The sequence below is a fragment of the Trachypithecus francoisi genome, unplaced genomic scaffold (genome assembly GCF_009764315.1).
Source record: "Trachypithecus francoisi isolate TF-2019V2 unplaced genomic scaffold, Tfra_2.0 Lachesis_group12, whole genome shotgun sequence".
NCBI classification, from domain to species: domain Eukaryota; kingdom Metazoa; phylum Chordata; class Mammalia; order Primates; family Cercopithecidae; genus Trachypithecus; species Trachypithecus francoisi.
The window spans coordinates 65,379,468-65,393,773 of record NW_022681457.1 but is presented as its reverse complement, the minus strand read 5'-3'; the positions used below and the strand labels follow the sequence as shown (position 1 = coordinate 65,393,773).

At 54.5% G+C, this 14,306-nt stretch overlaps 2 protein-coding genes across 13 annotated transcripts; both read left to right on the top strand.

Moving 5' to 3' along the window:
* The first annotated feature begins 386 nt into the window (after positions 1 to 386).
* On the top strand, positions 387 to 5,548 carry ALKBH6 (alkB homolog 6). 7 transcript variants are annotated; one of them, XM_033225857.1, is made up of 7 exons: positions 387 to 481; positions 1,241 to 1,319; positions 1,575 to 1,643; positions 3,211 to 3,271; positions 3,628 to 3,779; positions 4,027 to 4,105; positions 5,111 to 5,548. In XM_033225857.1, the coding sequence occupies exons 1-6, from the start codon at positions 423 to 425 to the stop codon at positions 4,087 to 4,089; spliced, it is 483 nt and encodes a 160-aa protein (XP_033081748.1). In that variant the 5' UTR covers positions 387 to 422; the 3' UTR covers positions 4,090 to 4,105; positions 5,111 to 5,548. The 7 variants fall into 7 exon arrangements, with proteins under 7 accessions (XP_033081748.1, XP_033081744.1, XP_033081749.1 ...); XM_033225853.1 differs by having other exon boundaries at positions 3,989 to 4,105; XM_033225858.1 differs by having other exon boundaries at positions 5,017 to 5,253.
* A 269-nt stretch (positions 5,549 to 5,817) lies between these two features.
* Positions 5,818 to 11,912, top strand: SYNE4 (spectrin repeat containing nuclear envelope family member 4). 6 transcript variants are annotated; one of them, XR_004440769.1, is made up of 9 exons: positions 5,818 to 6,386; positions 6,573 to 6,723; positions 7,671 to 7,814; positions 7,986 to 8,180; positions 8,259 to 8,507; positions 9,820 to 9,897; positions 10,507 to 10,656; positions 11,541 to 11,599; positions 11,692 to 11,763. XR_004440769.1 is itself a non-coding variant. In XM_033225848.1 (9 exons), exons 2-9 carry the CDS (start codon positions 6,280 to 6,282, stop codon positions 11,873 to 11,875), a joined length of 1,194 nt encoding a protein of 397 aa, XP_033081739.1. In that variant the 5' UTR covers positions 5,909 to 5,923; positions 6,270 to 6,279; the 3' UTR covers positions 11,876 to 11,912. The 6 variants fall into 6 exon arrangements, 4 of the variants coding, with proteins under 4 accessions (XP_033081740.1, XP_033081741.1, XP_033081742.1 ...); XR_004440768.1 differs by having other exon boundaries at positions 9,793 to 9,897; XM_033225848.1 differs by lacking the exon at positions 10,507 to 10,656 and having other exon boundaries at positions 5,909 to 5,923; positions 6,270 to 6,386; positions 9,793 to 9,897; positions 11,692 to 11,912.
* Positions 11,913 to 14,306: the final 2,394 nt, after the last annotated feature.

The window sequence follows — 14,306 nt, the reverse complement described above, 5'->3', positions numbered from 1 at the left end:
CGGGTCATTGTTTGGGGGTTTCCCTTGCTGGGAGAAGACGGGAAAGGAAGTGCTTCCTTCAGTCTCGCCTCCCTGAGGCGTGGGCACCGGCTGGCGCTGGCCGCGGGAAGTCCTTCTAGCAGCCTCTGTTATCTTCCCGCGGCTGTCACGGCTGCATTCCTCCGTCCCGCCCATCCGGGTCCACTTGGCCTATGGCCCGGTTCAGTTCTTAAGTTCTGATTGGCCAGTGCCACACGACGATGCCCCGCCCACGCCCTCCTGCCAATGGCTCAGAGACCAGGAGGCGAGGCCTATCCCTGGGAGAGGATGAAGTGGGAGGGCGAATACTGAGTGAGAGCGCCGATTGGGTGGAAGGTGGGCCCTTGAGGCCTCTGGGAGCTCCCATTGGCCTGCGAGCTCAGCGTCTGTAATGTGGGGCGGAAATGGCTGGGAGGGGGATGGGGATGTTGAATTTGGAAATTGGAGGGGACGCTGGTGGACGGTCAGTTTTGGGGAGTGCTGGGGGTAAAGATGGGTGTCAGGAGGGCTGGAATTGGGGATCCGGGGGAGCCCAGAGTAGGAGTCAGAGGAAGCTCAGAGCTTGGAGTCCTAAAAGGCTCAGAGTCGGGGGTCTGGGTCTGAAGGATTCAGGGAGGGAAGAAGGTTTGGGAGTCAGCCTCAGAGCTAAAGATCCCAGGGTGCTGGAGTGAAGGGGCACTCAGGAAGGGAAATCCGAGGGGCGTCCAGATGGGAGGATCCGAGGAGGCTGAGGGTGGACATGTCTGATGAGGCTCAGATTGGGGTCACAGGGGTGCACAGAATGGGATTCGGTGGGGGGCGGGGGTCGCTGAGTGTTGATAGCCGGGCTCACAGTTGCAGGTCTGAAGCGAGGTCTCAAGGTGTTTAAAGGGGTTCTGGGGTGCAGCCCTGGGGGCTATATGATAGAGCTTTTGAGAAAGGCTCCCTGTGTGTGGGGCCAGACAACGTTCTCTGTGGGAGGATTGAGAGGGCGTATGTGTAGTTTGATGGGCCCTTAGTAAACAGAGTAATGGGGGATTATTCTTGGGGTTCATTGTTTCCGGGCATGGAGCCTAGGGGCTCTCTGTGTGGCTTGTAAGATGCTGAAGACTCAGCTTTTAGAGACCAAGTGAGTTTCAGAAGAGGGCTGAGGTGAGGCTTGGCCTGTGATGGGGTGGAAGGCTGCGTTGTGATGTTAGGTTGGGAGGCCTAGTGACTTCAGCGTGTCCTCCCCTCCCTACAGGATTAGGTGCAAGGAGTTGGTGTTGATGGAGGAGCAGGACGCCAGAGTCCCAGCCCTGGAACCATTCAGAGTGGAGCAGGTTGTCAGAACTCGGGGTGCAGAGGGTGAAGGAGGCAGGCTGACTCCTGAATTCTTGGATTGGGACTGCCCCCTTCCTCCAAATTCATTCTTACTGTCAGAGTCCATTCTGGAATGGCACTGGTCCCTTGACTTCAGACCCTGACCTGTCTGAGGACATCCTGAGCCTGTCTCCAGGCATAGGGGTTGCTCTGTGATGATATGTCCTCTGTGTGGGTTGAAAGGCCACATCTTCAAGAAGGTCTCTCTATCCTAGGCACCACCTGTAATCTACTATGTCCCAGACTTCATCTCCAAAGAAGAGGAGGAGTATTTGCTTCGACAGGTGACCTCAGTGCCCTTCTGGTCTGTTTTCCCACTCTTCCCATATTCCTCCCCAATGCCCATCCTCTGTATGAGAGCCCACAAGGCTGCAGTGAAGACCCTGACAAAAGGAACAAAGAAGTTACAGAGCTCATACTGCCTCTACTGAGATAGCCCAATCCTGCTAGCTTAGAGAATAGGGGGTTATAAACATAGGCTGAGATAGCCCAGTTCAGATCATTGAGATTGGGGAGTAAAGAATTTAGTGTTCAGATTTCTGTGCGGAGGTAGCCCAGTAAACTCTTTCCTGTGCTAAAATAGCTCAGCATAGACCCAGAGCCTTTGGAATAAGGTTACCAAACACAGACCATCTATGCTGAGATGGCCCAGTCTGCATTCTGTTCTTAGGGTTTGGGGAAAGAAGAATTTACAAAGCTCAGAGTCCCTGCCCTTTGCAGCCCCAGAGCCTAAGTTACAAAGCACAGATCTTCCCTGTGTTGGAGTAACCCACTGATCTTGAGTCCAGGAAAAAATTAGCTACAGAACACAGACTTTTTTGCTGAGATAGCCCATTCCAGACCTTTGCGTTCTTGGCATTGAAAAATCTACATATTATAGAATTCCTGGGCTGAAATAGCCCAGTACAGCTCCATAACCATGAAGGGAATGAGTAGATTATCAACTAGAGCATAGACTTGTTGGACTGAGATAGCCCATTCTAGACCATTAGGATCTTGGCAGTGGAAGATTTTCAAAGTACTTTCTTTGCTGTGCTGAGATAGCCCAGCTTTGCATGTTTCCTTCCCCAGGCAATAGGAACAAGGAGGCTGCAGAACTCAAACTGTCCTCAGAGAGCCCAGGAATCAGGAATTTTTGTTTGTTTGTTTGTTTTTTGAGACAATCTTGCTCTGTTGCCCAGGCTGGACTGCAGTGGTGTGATCTCAGTTCACTGTAGCCTCCGCCTCCTGGGTTCAGCCAATTCTTGTGTCTCAGTCTTCTGAGTAGCTTGGATTGCAGGCGTGTGCCACCACCCTGCCTCCCAGGTTCAAGCAATTCTCCTGCCTCAACCTCCCAAATAGCTGGGATTACAGGTGCGTGCCACCATGCCCAGCTAAATTTTGTATTTTTAGTAGAGACGGGGTTTCCCCATGTTGGCCAGGCTGGTCTCGAACTCCTGACCTCAAGTGATCTGCCCCTCTCGGCCTCCCAATGTGCTGGGATTACAAGCGTGAGTCACCGGGTTTGGCACGGAATCAGGAAATTAGAATGCAGACTATTGGCTGGGCCGAAAAAGCCCTGTCCAGCCCCAGCACTCTGAGTAGATTGTGAGACCTACAACTCTCAGACCATGGTTGTGCAGCCCTGATTGCTAAATCCTGGTAGACATGGATGGGCTTTGAGGCCAAAGGCATTCCCAGGAAAGAAGGCAAATCACAAAATCCTAGGAACCCACCGCCCCAGGGAATGGTCACACAGACACTGAGATGACCCCTTTCCACGCCGGAGGTAAAGGCCCCTATGTTGACCTAGGTGGGAGAATCACAGAGGTGTGATCCTGAGAAAGGAGTGACCCCCTTCCCACCTCCTAGGTTTTTAATGCCCCAAAGCCAAAGTGGACCCAGCTCTCTGGGAGAAAGTTACAGAACTGGGGTAAGTATCCTGACTTGGGGCATGAGTGATACTGGGATGTAGGCTGGGGCAGGGGACTCAGATCCAATAGACTTAAGACATCAGAGGGTCCTGACAGCTCAAGGCGCCCCAAGAGCCAGGAGGATTTTAAAGGGGTCAGTGGAGGTCCTGAGGGATTAGCGATTTCCTGATGAGTTGGGAGTATCTGAAAGGGGCCTGTGGTCTGGAGAAGTGAGTAAACCTCTGAAGGACCCAGTGGCTATCTCCAAAGGGTCAGGGGTCCCTGAGGGGATCAGGGTGCTTCCAGCCATTGTGGAATCCCTAATGGGGGATCTGTTGCTATGGGGGAGCCCTCAGGACCCCATTGCCTTCCCCAGGTGGGCTTCCCCATCCCCGGGGGATGGTTCCTGAGCGGCTGCCCCCATGGCTCCAGCGCTACGTGGACAAAGTGTCTGACCTCAGCCTCTTTGGAGGCCTCCCAGCTAACCATGTCCTTGTGAACCAGTATCTGCCTGGGGAGGGCATCATGGTAACCACACACCCTTGGCCCGTGTCCCCCCACTCAGACGTCTGAGCCATGCTGGGGCAGAGGACCCTGTACCCACCCTCACTCATTAGGCAGCCACATCTCCCAAGCAGGCATTCACCTCCCTGTCCCTGGCTTGGGAGCCCCGCTTTGACCCAGAGGGTGGGGGTTGTGGACTCCTGCCCTGCCCAGCCCTGGTGCCCACTCCCCAGCCCCACGAGGATGGACCACTGTACTACCCGACTGTCAGCACCATCAGCCTGGGATCCCACACTGTGCTGGACTTCTACGAGCCGCGGCAGCCGGAGGATGATGACCCTACAGAACAGGTGGGCCCCCAGACACTGCCCCAACTGCTTGTAGGTACTTCAGCCTCACACATCCTCCAAGATGACCTGGTCCCACGTGCCTTTGGGGTACTCCTGGCACTCTCCCAGATACCTTCCCTTGTCCCCTCATGGGGTGTACCCACTTCCTCCCAGACACCCAGTCCATCTGCTTACAGGGTGCCCCACATGCCATGATTTCCAGAGGCTCCCCGATGCCCCAACCTGCTGAGTGGATGCCCCTGACTCCCTAGCAGACACTGATATCCTCAGATACCCCACCGCCATTAACTCAGAGGGGCCTCACCTCCTCCCAGATGCCCTATCTGCCCCTGCTTAGGGTGCCCCAGATGTCCTGCTACTCTAGGAATGTGATTTGGGGTGCAGGACACCCCCAGATTCTCCTTGGCCCCTGACACATGATTTCTCTGAGTGATGCATTTCTAGTACCCCCTTGTTCACAGAAACACCCCTGAACACCCTGACCCACTCCTCCTTGGGGCTTGCCCTCGAGCCCTGCATGCTCCTGGATGCTCTGATACTCCCTCAGCTGTGCGGTTGTCCTCTCGTGTCCTGATATCCTTGCGGACCCCCACTGCCTCTAACCTCTGCCTCATTCTGTCCTCACCTGGTCCTGGCTTCAGCCATGCTCTCTCAGCCCAGCTCTGCCTGCATTTCCTGGGGACTGCTGATTCCTGGGTCTCAGCCCCAGCCCCAGCCCCTTGGAGATCCCAGCTGCAGCTCCCACAGTCTGCTGACCCTTTGACGCCCCCATCTGCCGCCTAGATCCTGCCCCCTCCAGAGGGACTGGAGAGCCCTCACCCTCCCTTCCTAGCAGCCCCAGCCCAGGCCCCAGCAATTTTCACTCCTGAACCACCAAAGCCTCCATCATTGTGAGCGCACTTGCTCTTCAGCCTTTGCTGGGGACTCGCTGACCCCCGGAGCCTGCCGACCTCTCGCCCATTCCCCGACTTCTTGAGCCCCGCTGACCCTCAACCCACCCTGCAGCCTCGGCCTCCGCCCCGGCCCACCACATCGCTACTGCTGGAACCGCGCAGCCTGCTGGTGCTCCGCGGCCCCGCCTACACGCGCCTCCTCCACGGCATCGCCGCCGCCCGCGTAGACGCGCTGGACGCCGCCTCCCCGCCGCCCAATGCGGCCGCCTGCCCGTCGGCGCGGCCGGGAGCCTGCCTGGTGCGCGGCACCCGGGTCTCGCTGACCATCCGCCGCGTGCCCCGCGTGCTGCGCGCCGGCCTTCTGCTGGGCAAGTGACCGCCAGGGCCGGGACCCCTCGGATTCCCGGGTTCCTGCCCTCTTGGGGCTGCTGTGACTCTGCGACCTTGGAACCGTGGGCAGAGGGGGCTCCCCTGGTTTATTTATTTTCCCAATAATTTTGTGTGAGCTACAGAAGACCCCATACCAAATAAACAAAAAATCTTTCCTTGGTCTTAGATTTTTATTTTTTAGGGAGCCAGATGCTTGGGTTCCTGAGGGGCGCGGCATCTAGGGTCTTTTTTTTTTTTTGAAACAGAGTCTTGCTCAGTTGCCCAGTCTGGAGTGCGATCTTGGCTCACTGCAATCTCCGCCTCCCGGGTTCCCGCCATTCGCCTGCCTCAGCCTCCCAAGTAGCTGGGACTACAGGCGCCCGCCGCCACGCCCGGCTAATTTTTTGCATTTTTAGTAGAGACGGGGTTTCACTGTGTTAGCCAGGATGATCTCGATCTCCTGACCTCATGATCCGCCCGCCTCGGCCTCCCAAAGTGCTGGGATTACAGGCATAAGCCACAGCGCCCGGCAAGCATCTAGGGTCTTAAACGAATGGTAGGCCCTGGAGGTCAGATGTCTGTGTCCCCAGTGGGGCAGAATCCATGGCTCTTGAGGAGGTGGGGGAGGGGTTCTATCTGGAACCCTCTTGGATGGCCTGGAGTGATGCTGGGAGATTTAGCTACTGGCCTGCTAGGGAGGAAGGAGTTAAGTGGCTCTTCTGTCACCTGAGCTGGGCATCAAATGGCCGGGTCCAGGTTCCTCTTGGAAGGGGCGGAGCCAGACCTGTCCTGGGCCTCTCCTGCAGCCTCAGGTCCCGGTGACTACAGCGTAGGAGCTCTGGGACACCCTTGTCTAGCGAAGAGGTCTTACTGGCTGCCCTCACCTGACTTTGTATCCCCAGGCCCCCAGCCATGGCCCTGTCCCTGCCTCTGGGCCCTAGATTTGGCTCAGAGCCCCTCAACCACCCACCGGGAGCACCTAGGGAGCCGGACATTGTTGGATGCACCGTCTGCACGAGGTGGGGGCCAGGGCTTTGGAAGCTTATTCCCAAGAGGGTAGGCATGGTGGCAGGGGCCATATGAGGGTAGGAGGTGCCATGGCTGTGATGGCCTGGGGACACAGGAGAGGTTGCCAGGGTTGGGGTGAGGGTAGGCTGAAAAGTGAGGTGTCGAGACTCACCCAGTTACCGCCCCCTGCCTCCTAGCCCAGAGCAGGCCCAGACCCTGAGGCAGGACTCCTTGGACCCTCCTGAGCACTTCCAGGGTGGGCCAAGGGGCAATAAGCCTGCTGCTCAGCCCCCAAGATGGTCAACACCCTCTTCCTACGAGGACCCAGCTGGGGGCAAACACTGTGAGGTGAGCTGAGGTGACCCAGACCCCTTACCTCCTCTCTGTCCCCCAGAGTCTGGCCTCCACAGTGAGGACTGGGTGATGATTCTGGAAAGGTGTTGGGTGTCTGTAGGGGGAGGGACCCTCTGGAAAAGTGTTTCAATATCTGACCAACCGGGGAGACGTATTTCTTTCTTCTTTTTTTTTTTTTTTTTCTTTTTTGAGATGGAGTCTCTCTGTTGCCTAGGCTGGAATGCAGTAGTGAGATCCCTGCTCACTGCAACCTCCTCCTCCCAGGTCCCACTGATTCTCCCGCCTCAGCCACCCAAGTAGCTGGGATTACAGGCGCATGCCACTGCACCTGGCTAATTTTTTGTATTTTTAGTAGAGATGGGGTTTCAACTTGTTGGCCAGGCTAGTCTCAAACTCGCGACCTCAGGTGATCTGCCCGCCTCAGCCTCCCAAAGTGCTCGGATTACAGGTGTGAGCCATCGTGCCCAGTCATATTTCTTTTTTATTAAAAAAAAAAAAAAAATACAGACGATGTCTCACCATGTTGCCCAGGCTGGTCTTGAACTCCTGATCCTCCGGCCTCGGCCTCCCAAAGTGCTGGGGTTATAGGTGTGAATCACTGCGCCTGGCTGAGAAGCATTTCATCATTGCAGCTGATGTGGCCCCATTCTTCCGAGAATGGGTACCCCCTGGGGTACCTGTCCCTGTCCAGACCCCCGGGGCCTCACACATCCAAGTTTCCAGGAGCTATGAAAACCTGGAGACCTTGAACTAGATGTCTCTCCTCAGGCCTGGCTCCACTGGGAAGGCCCCCCAGTGGGAGTGACCCTGGTACAGAGAGACCTGGAGATGGACTGTGCCACAGAGAAGTTTCCAGAAGCTTACAGAAGGGGGTGGGGATGGGAGCAGGGGTGATATTTTGATTGGCCCACTGGCCCTGACCTGGCTCCTCTGTTCCCCAGCACCCCATCTCTGGCCTGGAGGTACTAGAGGCTGAGCAGGACAGCCTGCACCTGTGCCTGCTGGGGCTGGGCCGCCAGCTGCAGGACCTGGAGCAAGGCCCGGGGCGCTGGGCATTGGCCCAGAGTGGGATGGTGCAGCTGCAGGTAGGCAGGAGAGGCCAGGATGTGGGGGTGTGCAGGGCCCCAGCAGTGGGTGCCAGCTTTCCGGGATGGGAAATGGGTTGAGTGCATGTTCCAAGCCTTTGGGGAGGGGGTAACTCCAGGTTTTGGGTCTCTGGTGTGTATGTGGGGTGATGTCCAACCATGTGTCCTCAGGCCCTCCAGGCGGACCTCCGAGGGGCAGCTGAGCGCGTGGAGGCGCTGCTAGCGTTTGGTGAGGGGCTGGCACAGCGGAGTGAGCCCAGGGCCTGGGCAGCCCTGGAGCAGATCCTGCGGGCCCTGGGAGCTTACCGAGACTCCATCTTCCGGCGGCTCTGGCAGCTGCAGGCCCAGCTGGTCAGCTACAGCCTGGTAGGGCCCCTCCTGACACCCCTCACCCAAACCAGGCCCCAACCTCATAGCCTCCATGACCTCTGTCCTTTGACCCAGGTGTTCGAGGAGGCCAACACGCTGGACCAGGACTTGGAATTCGAGGGAGACTTGGACTGGCCAGCACCTGGTGGGGTCTGGGGGCCCTGGGCACCCAGTAGCCTCCCCACTTCCGCAGAGTTGGAGTGGGATCCGGCGGGGGACATTGGGGGTCTTGGGCCCTTGGGACAAAAGACAGCCCGGATACTAGGAGTGCCCTGTGAGCTGTGTGGCCACAGGGGCCCCCAGGGCAGGGGACAAGGCCTCGAGGTGAGAGCAGACCCCTCGAGGGACCTTCTGCCAGGCACCCTGGGGACATCTCTGTGCACCTTCTAGCAGGGTCCTGCCCTTCCAAGGACGTGTCAGTGGCTCTGTCTCCCCCTCTATCTCTGTCTCTCAGTGTCTCCTTCTATCTCACTGTTTCTCTCTCTCTTGTCTGTCTCTGTCTACATCCTCAAGCCTGATCTCCCTGAGGCCCCCAGATGATGCCCCGTTCACCTCCTGACTGTGAGGTGATGCCCCGTTCACTCTCCTGGTGCTGCCTCTTCAGGGAGGCCTGCCCTGACCTCCAAACATGAGCACTCCTAGTTTCTTACTTTATTTCCTAACAGCACTCACCACAGCTTGACTTTGTATATTTACTTATTTTTAAAAATTTTTATTTATTTTTTGAGACAGAGTCTCACTCTGTCGCCCAGGCTGGAGTATAGTGGTGTGATCTTGGCTTGCTGCAACCTCTGCTTCCCAGGTTCAAGCGATTCTCCTACCTCGGCCTCCCTAGTAGCTGGGATTACAAGTGTGCACCACCATTCCTGGCTAATTTTTGTATTTTTAGTAGAGATGGGGTTTCATCATGTTGGCCAGGCTGGTCTTGAACTCCTGACCTCAGGTGATCCGCCCGCCTCGGCCTCCCAAAGTGCTGGGATTACAGGCATGAACCACTGCACCAGGCCTCAGTTACTTATTATTATTATTATCTTTGAGATGGAGTCTCACTCTTTCGCCCAGGCTGGAGTGCAGTGCCGGATCTCGGCTCACTGCAAGCTCCGTCTCCCGGGTTTACGCCATTCTCCTGCCTCAGCCTCCCGAGTAGCTGGGACTACAGTGCCAGTCACCTCGCCTGACTAGTTTTTTGTATTTTTTAGTAGAGATGGGGTTTCACCGTGTTAGCCAGGATGGTCTCGATCTCCTGAACTCATGGTCCGCCCGTCTTGGCCTCCCAAAGTGCTGGGATTACAGGCTTGAGCCACCGCGCCCAGCCTACTTATTAATTTATGGTCTGTCTCTCTCCTGTCAAATAGGCAAATATAAATTTGCCTATTTCCATCCCCACTGTGTCCTCAGCAACTAGAACAGTTCCTGGCTTGTAATAGAAACTCATTACATATTTATTGAATGAATGAATAAATAATGTCTCTCTTCTCTTGGTTTCTTTGGCTCTGCCCATGTCTGTCTGTCCCGTGAGATCTCTCTGTTCCCCCTGAATCTCATCTCTATGACACCTCCTATCCTGGCCCTCCCCCAACCATGTTTCTGTTTGTTGCTGGTTCTCCAGGAACCACACACCTCTCACTCCCGACAGGACATGCTGGAGTCTGGCCTCAGCTACCAGAAACACTTAGCAGGTCACCAAAGACGTTCCCTGCTCCGGAAGCCTCAGGTGAGCCAGTTCTCAAACAGGTGTATCACTCAGGAATCTTGATGGCAAGTGACAGAAACCCAAGAAATCAAAAGGCACAAAAAAGGGAACGCTATTAAAAAAAAAAAAAATGTAACGTAAAGGTCCAGGCACTGTTGAATTCAGAGCCTGAAATAACACCAGGGCCAGGCTGGGCACAGTGGCTCACGCTTGTAATTCTAGCACTTTGGGAGGCCGAGGCGGGCGAATCACCTGAGGTCTGGAGTTCGAGACCAGCCTGGCTAACATGGTGAAACCCCGTGTCTACTAAAACTATAAAAATTAGCGGAGCGTGATGGCACATGCCTGTAATCCCAGCTACTCGCGAGGCTGAGGCAGGAGAATCACTTGAGCCCGAGAGGCAGGGGTTGTGGTGAGCCAAGATCACACCACTGCACTCCAGTCTGGGTGACATAGTGAGACCTTATCTCAAAAAATAAATAAATAAATAAATAAATATTTAAAAAAGAAATAACATCAAGGCTCAGTCCCTCCCTTTCTTGGGCTCTAAGTCCCCAAGGTGGCTTCCTTCTCAGCAAAATGGGTGCGCCAGTGGCTACATGGTCACTCCCACTGGTTTACCCACCCCAGGGGAGGGAGTGTGCCTCTGACCCTACTGACAGCTGCCAAAGTCCCAGGCTGACTCCCACTTACCGGCTGAGGTCATGGGCTGCACCTTGAATAAACCAGAGTGCTTGGATTGGCCAGGTCTGGGTCACACCAATCATGCAAGCTGGGCAGGTGGGTATCAGCTTCACCTGAACCTGAAGGTCTGGGAGTGGAAGGCATGACAGCCTCCCACCTCCAATTGAGGCACTGTTATCAGAAAAAGAGGGATTGTATGGATGAAGGACAGACACAACCAGACATCCACTATACTTGGAGATATTCCAAGTCCACGTGGGGTCCTGGGGATGAGGAGGTGCCAGGAAAGGAGGAGAAATAAGACCAGCCCTGTAGGTCTACAGTAGTAGGGTAAAGGCGACACGAAGTGTCACTTCTGGCTGGGCACTGTGGTTCACGCCTGTGATCCCAACACTTTGGGAGGTCACAGCAGGAGGACTGCTTGAGGCCACATAGTGAGAACCATCCCCTCCCCTCATCTCTACAAATCATTAAACAAAAGTAAATGGTTGTAGTGGCATGTGCCTGTGGTCCCAGCTATTAGGGAGGCTGAGGTAAGAGGATCACCTGAGCCCAGGAGGCTGGGGCTGCCATGAGTCGTGATTGTGAAACTGCACTCCAGCCTGGGTGACTGAGCGAGACCCTGTCTCAAAAAATAATGTGTCAGCCAGGCGTGGTGGTTCATGCCTGTAATCCTAGCACTTTGGGAGGCCGAGGCAGGCGGATCACTTGAGGTCAGGAGTTTGAGACCAGCCTGGCCAACATGGTGAAACCCCATCTCTACTAAAAATACAAAAATGAGCCTGGAGTGGTGGCACCTGTAGTCCCAGCTACTTGGGAGGCTGAGGCAGGAGAATCGCTTGAACCCGGGAGGCGGAGGTTGCAGTGAGCTGAGATTGAGCCATTGCACTCCAGCGTGGGTGACAAGAGACTCCGTCTCAAAATAAATAAATAAAGTGTCATTTCTATCCACTCTGCTGCTGGCTGCTCTCCCTCCTTAGGACCAGAAGAGGCAAGCATCTCCCCATCTCCAGGACGTGAGGCTGGAGGGGAATCCCGGGTGAGGTGCCTGAGAGATGGGACTAGGGTGTGGGGGACAGAGCTCCTAGCGGCAGCCCACCTGTATGTTTAACACTGCATTTTCCTTCACAGGGCCCCCGATCCTGCATCCAGGCGGCCCCTGACCTTCCTGCTTATCCTCTTCCTCCTCTTCCTCCTCCTGGTGGGTGCCACATTTCTCCTGCCCGTGTCAGGAGGCCCCTGCTGCTCTAACGCCCGAATATCCAGGACACCCTACCTGGTGCTCAGCTATGTCAATGGTCTTCCCCCAGTCTGACGTGTGTAATAAATGGTCACTGTCAAAGGATGTGTGAGGATACTAGGTGCCTGCGTACCCGGAATCTAGGATGTGGCCTGCATATGTCTGGATGGACCCTTTTGCCTTGAGGACAGAACACACAGAACCGCATCAGCCCATCTTGGGTGGGGCTGCTCCAGACCCTGACCCAGTCAAGCACCAGTTCTTTTTTTTTTTTTTTTTTTTTTTGAGGCGGAGTCTCGCTCTGTCGCCCGGACTGGAGTGCAGTGGCCGGATCTCAGCTCACTGCAAGCTCCGCCTCCCGGGTTTACGCCATTCTCCTGCCTCAGCCTCCCGAGTAGCTGGGACTACAGGCGCCCGCCACCTCACCCGGCTAGTTTTTGTATTTTTAGTAGAGACGGAGTTTCACCGTGTTAGCCAGGATGGTCTCGATCTCCTGACCTCGTGATCCGCCTGTCTCGGCCTCCCAAAGTGCTGGGATTACAGGCTTGAGCCACCGCGCCCGGCCGCACCAGTTCTTTATTCAGGCGTGGCAGGGGACCCAGGACATGAGCTCAGGAAGGGAGAAAGCCAATACTGGGTGAGTTACTGGCTGCTGCTCTGGGCACCCGGGGTGTCATCCCATTGCTGGTTGCACCCTAGGGACAAAGAAGTTGTGGCTTTTTGTTTTGTTTTGTTTTGAAATAGAGTCTCACTCTTGCCTAGGCTGGAGTGCAATGGTACAATCTCAGTTCACTGCAAACTCTGCCGCCAGGATTCAAGCGATTCTCCTGCCTTAGACTCCAGAGTAGCTGGGATTATAGGCATGTGCCACCACGTCCATCTAGTTGTTTTTTGTTTTGTTTTGAGACAGAGTCTCGCTCTGTCACCCAGGCTTGAGTGCAGAGGCATGATCTCGGCTCACTGCAACCTCTGCCTCCTGGGTTCAAGAGATTCTCTGGCCTCAGCCTCCCAAGTAGCTGGTACTACAGGCATGTGCCACCATACCTGGCGAATGTTTGTGTTTTTACAAATCCTTTGAACCTGGGAGGCGGAGCTTGCAGTGAGCTGAAATCGTGTCACTGCACTCCAGCCTGGGTGACAGAGCAAGACTCCGTCTCTAAATAAATAAATAAATAATAATAATAATAAAAAGCAAACAACTTCATTTGGAGAGACAGCAAACCAAGAAGATGGCAGACTAGTGTCCTAAAGAACCATCTCAAGTTAGTAAGTTTTAGGTTTCTTTTTATGCTAAGGGAAGGGGGTTGAGGTTAGGTGACCAATGACTGCAGACATCTGGATGCCACCAAGAGTCCAGAAGAAAACTTCTTTGACTATGTAGGTCAGGTCACAATATTCTTGTAAATCTCTAGTATAACATTGTTACTTGTGTGTACAGTTTCCTGATCTCCTGGTGGCATGGTTAGTTTTGGGAAAGGGACTGTTATTTTTTCTAAAGTTGAGCTATAAACTAAATTCCTCCTATAATTAACTGGTCTACACACAAAGCTAGGCAGAAGCTTTTAACCTAAAGGATGTTACTGCAGGGCGTCAGAGGCAAAATGGAGTCAGTCATGCTAAGCCTCCCTCCACTGTGACATACACACCCCATCAATTTAGCAGCCAACAGTAGAGTCACTGTTCTGTAGTTCCAACCAAAGTCCCAAGGCTGGCTCCTCTGGTTTCTGTCACATGCTCCACCTTTGCTGGGGGCTGCAGTCAGCCCCACCTAAACCATGTGGACTGAAAATGGCAGAAGGGTGGGTCTCCAAAGAGTATCAAGTTGTTGCTACTAGAAGAGGGGAACAGACACTGATGGGGTGGGGGAAGCTGCAGATTCTGGGAGAGACTCCAGGTTCAGGGAAAAGTCACGAGGCAAACCAGATTTGTCCTGTTTCAAAGGCCAGGTTGAGACTCTGGCATCAACCAAAGAGGAGGCATGGTCCCCCTGAGATCACCAGCAAATAGGGGGAGCAGTCTTGGCAATATTGACCCAACAGTTCTGGTAATGGAGCACATCTGTGTCATTCATTCATTTAACAAATATTAACTGTCTGCTATGAGTCAGGTCCTGGTCAAGGAGCAGAGACAAGACAGTGAACAAGACGGTGCCTCTGGTGCCTCTGGAGCTAGCTGACATTCTACTTGGGGAAATTGACAATAACTAAAAGAAATAAGTGAAATATGTAGTGGTCACAGGGTAGTAAGTGCTGAGGAGAAAAACAAAGTGAGCAAGAGGAGGGGGGCACAACTGAAACAATGTGGTTGAAGAAGGCATCACGGAGTCCGTAGAATGGAGCCACTATGTTAAAATATCGCCATGAGAGCAGATTGTAGTGAGGAAACAGGCCATGGGGACTCAGAATAGTGCTGTCCAATAGAAATTGAATGTGAGGCCGGGCATGGTGGCTCATGCCTGTAATCCCAACTCTTTGGGAGGCCAAGGCAGGCGAATCATTTGAGGTCA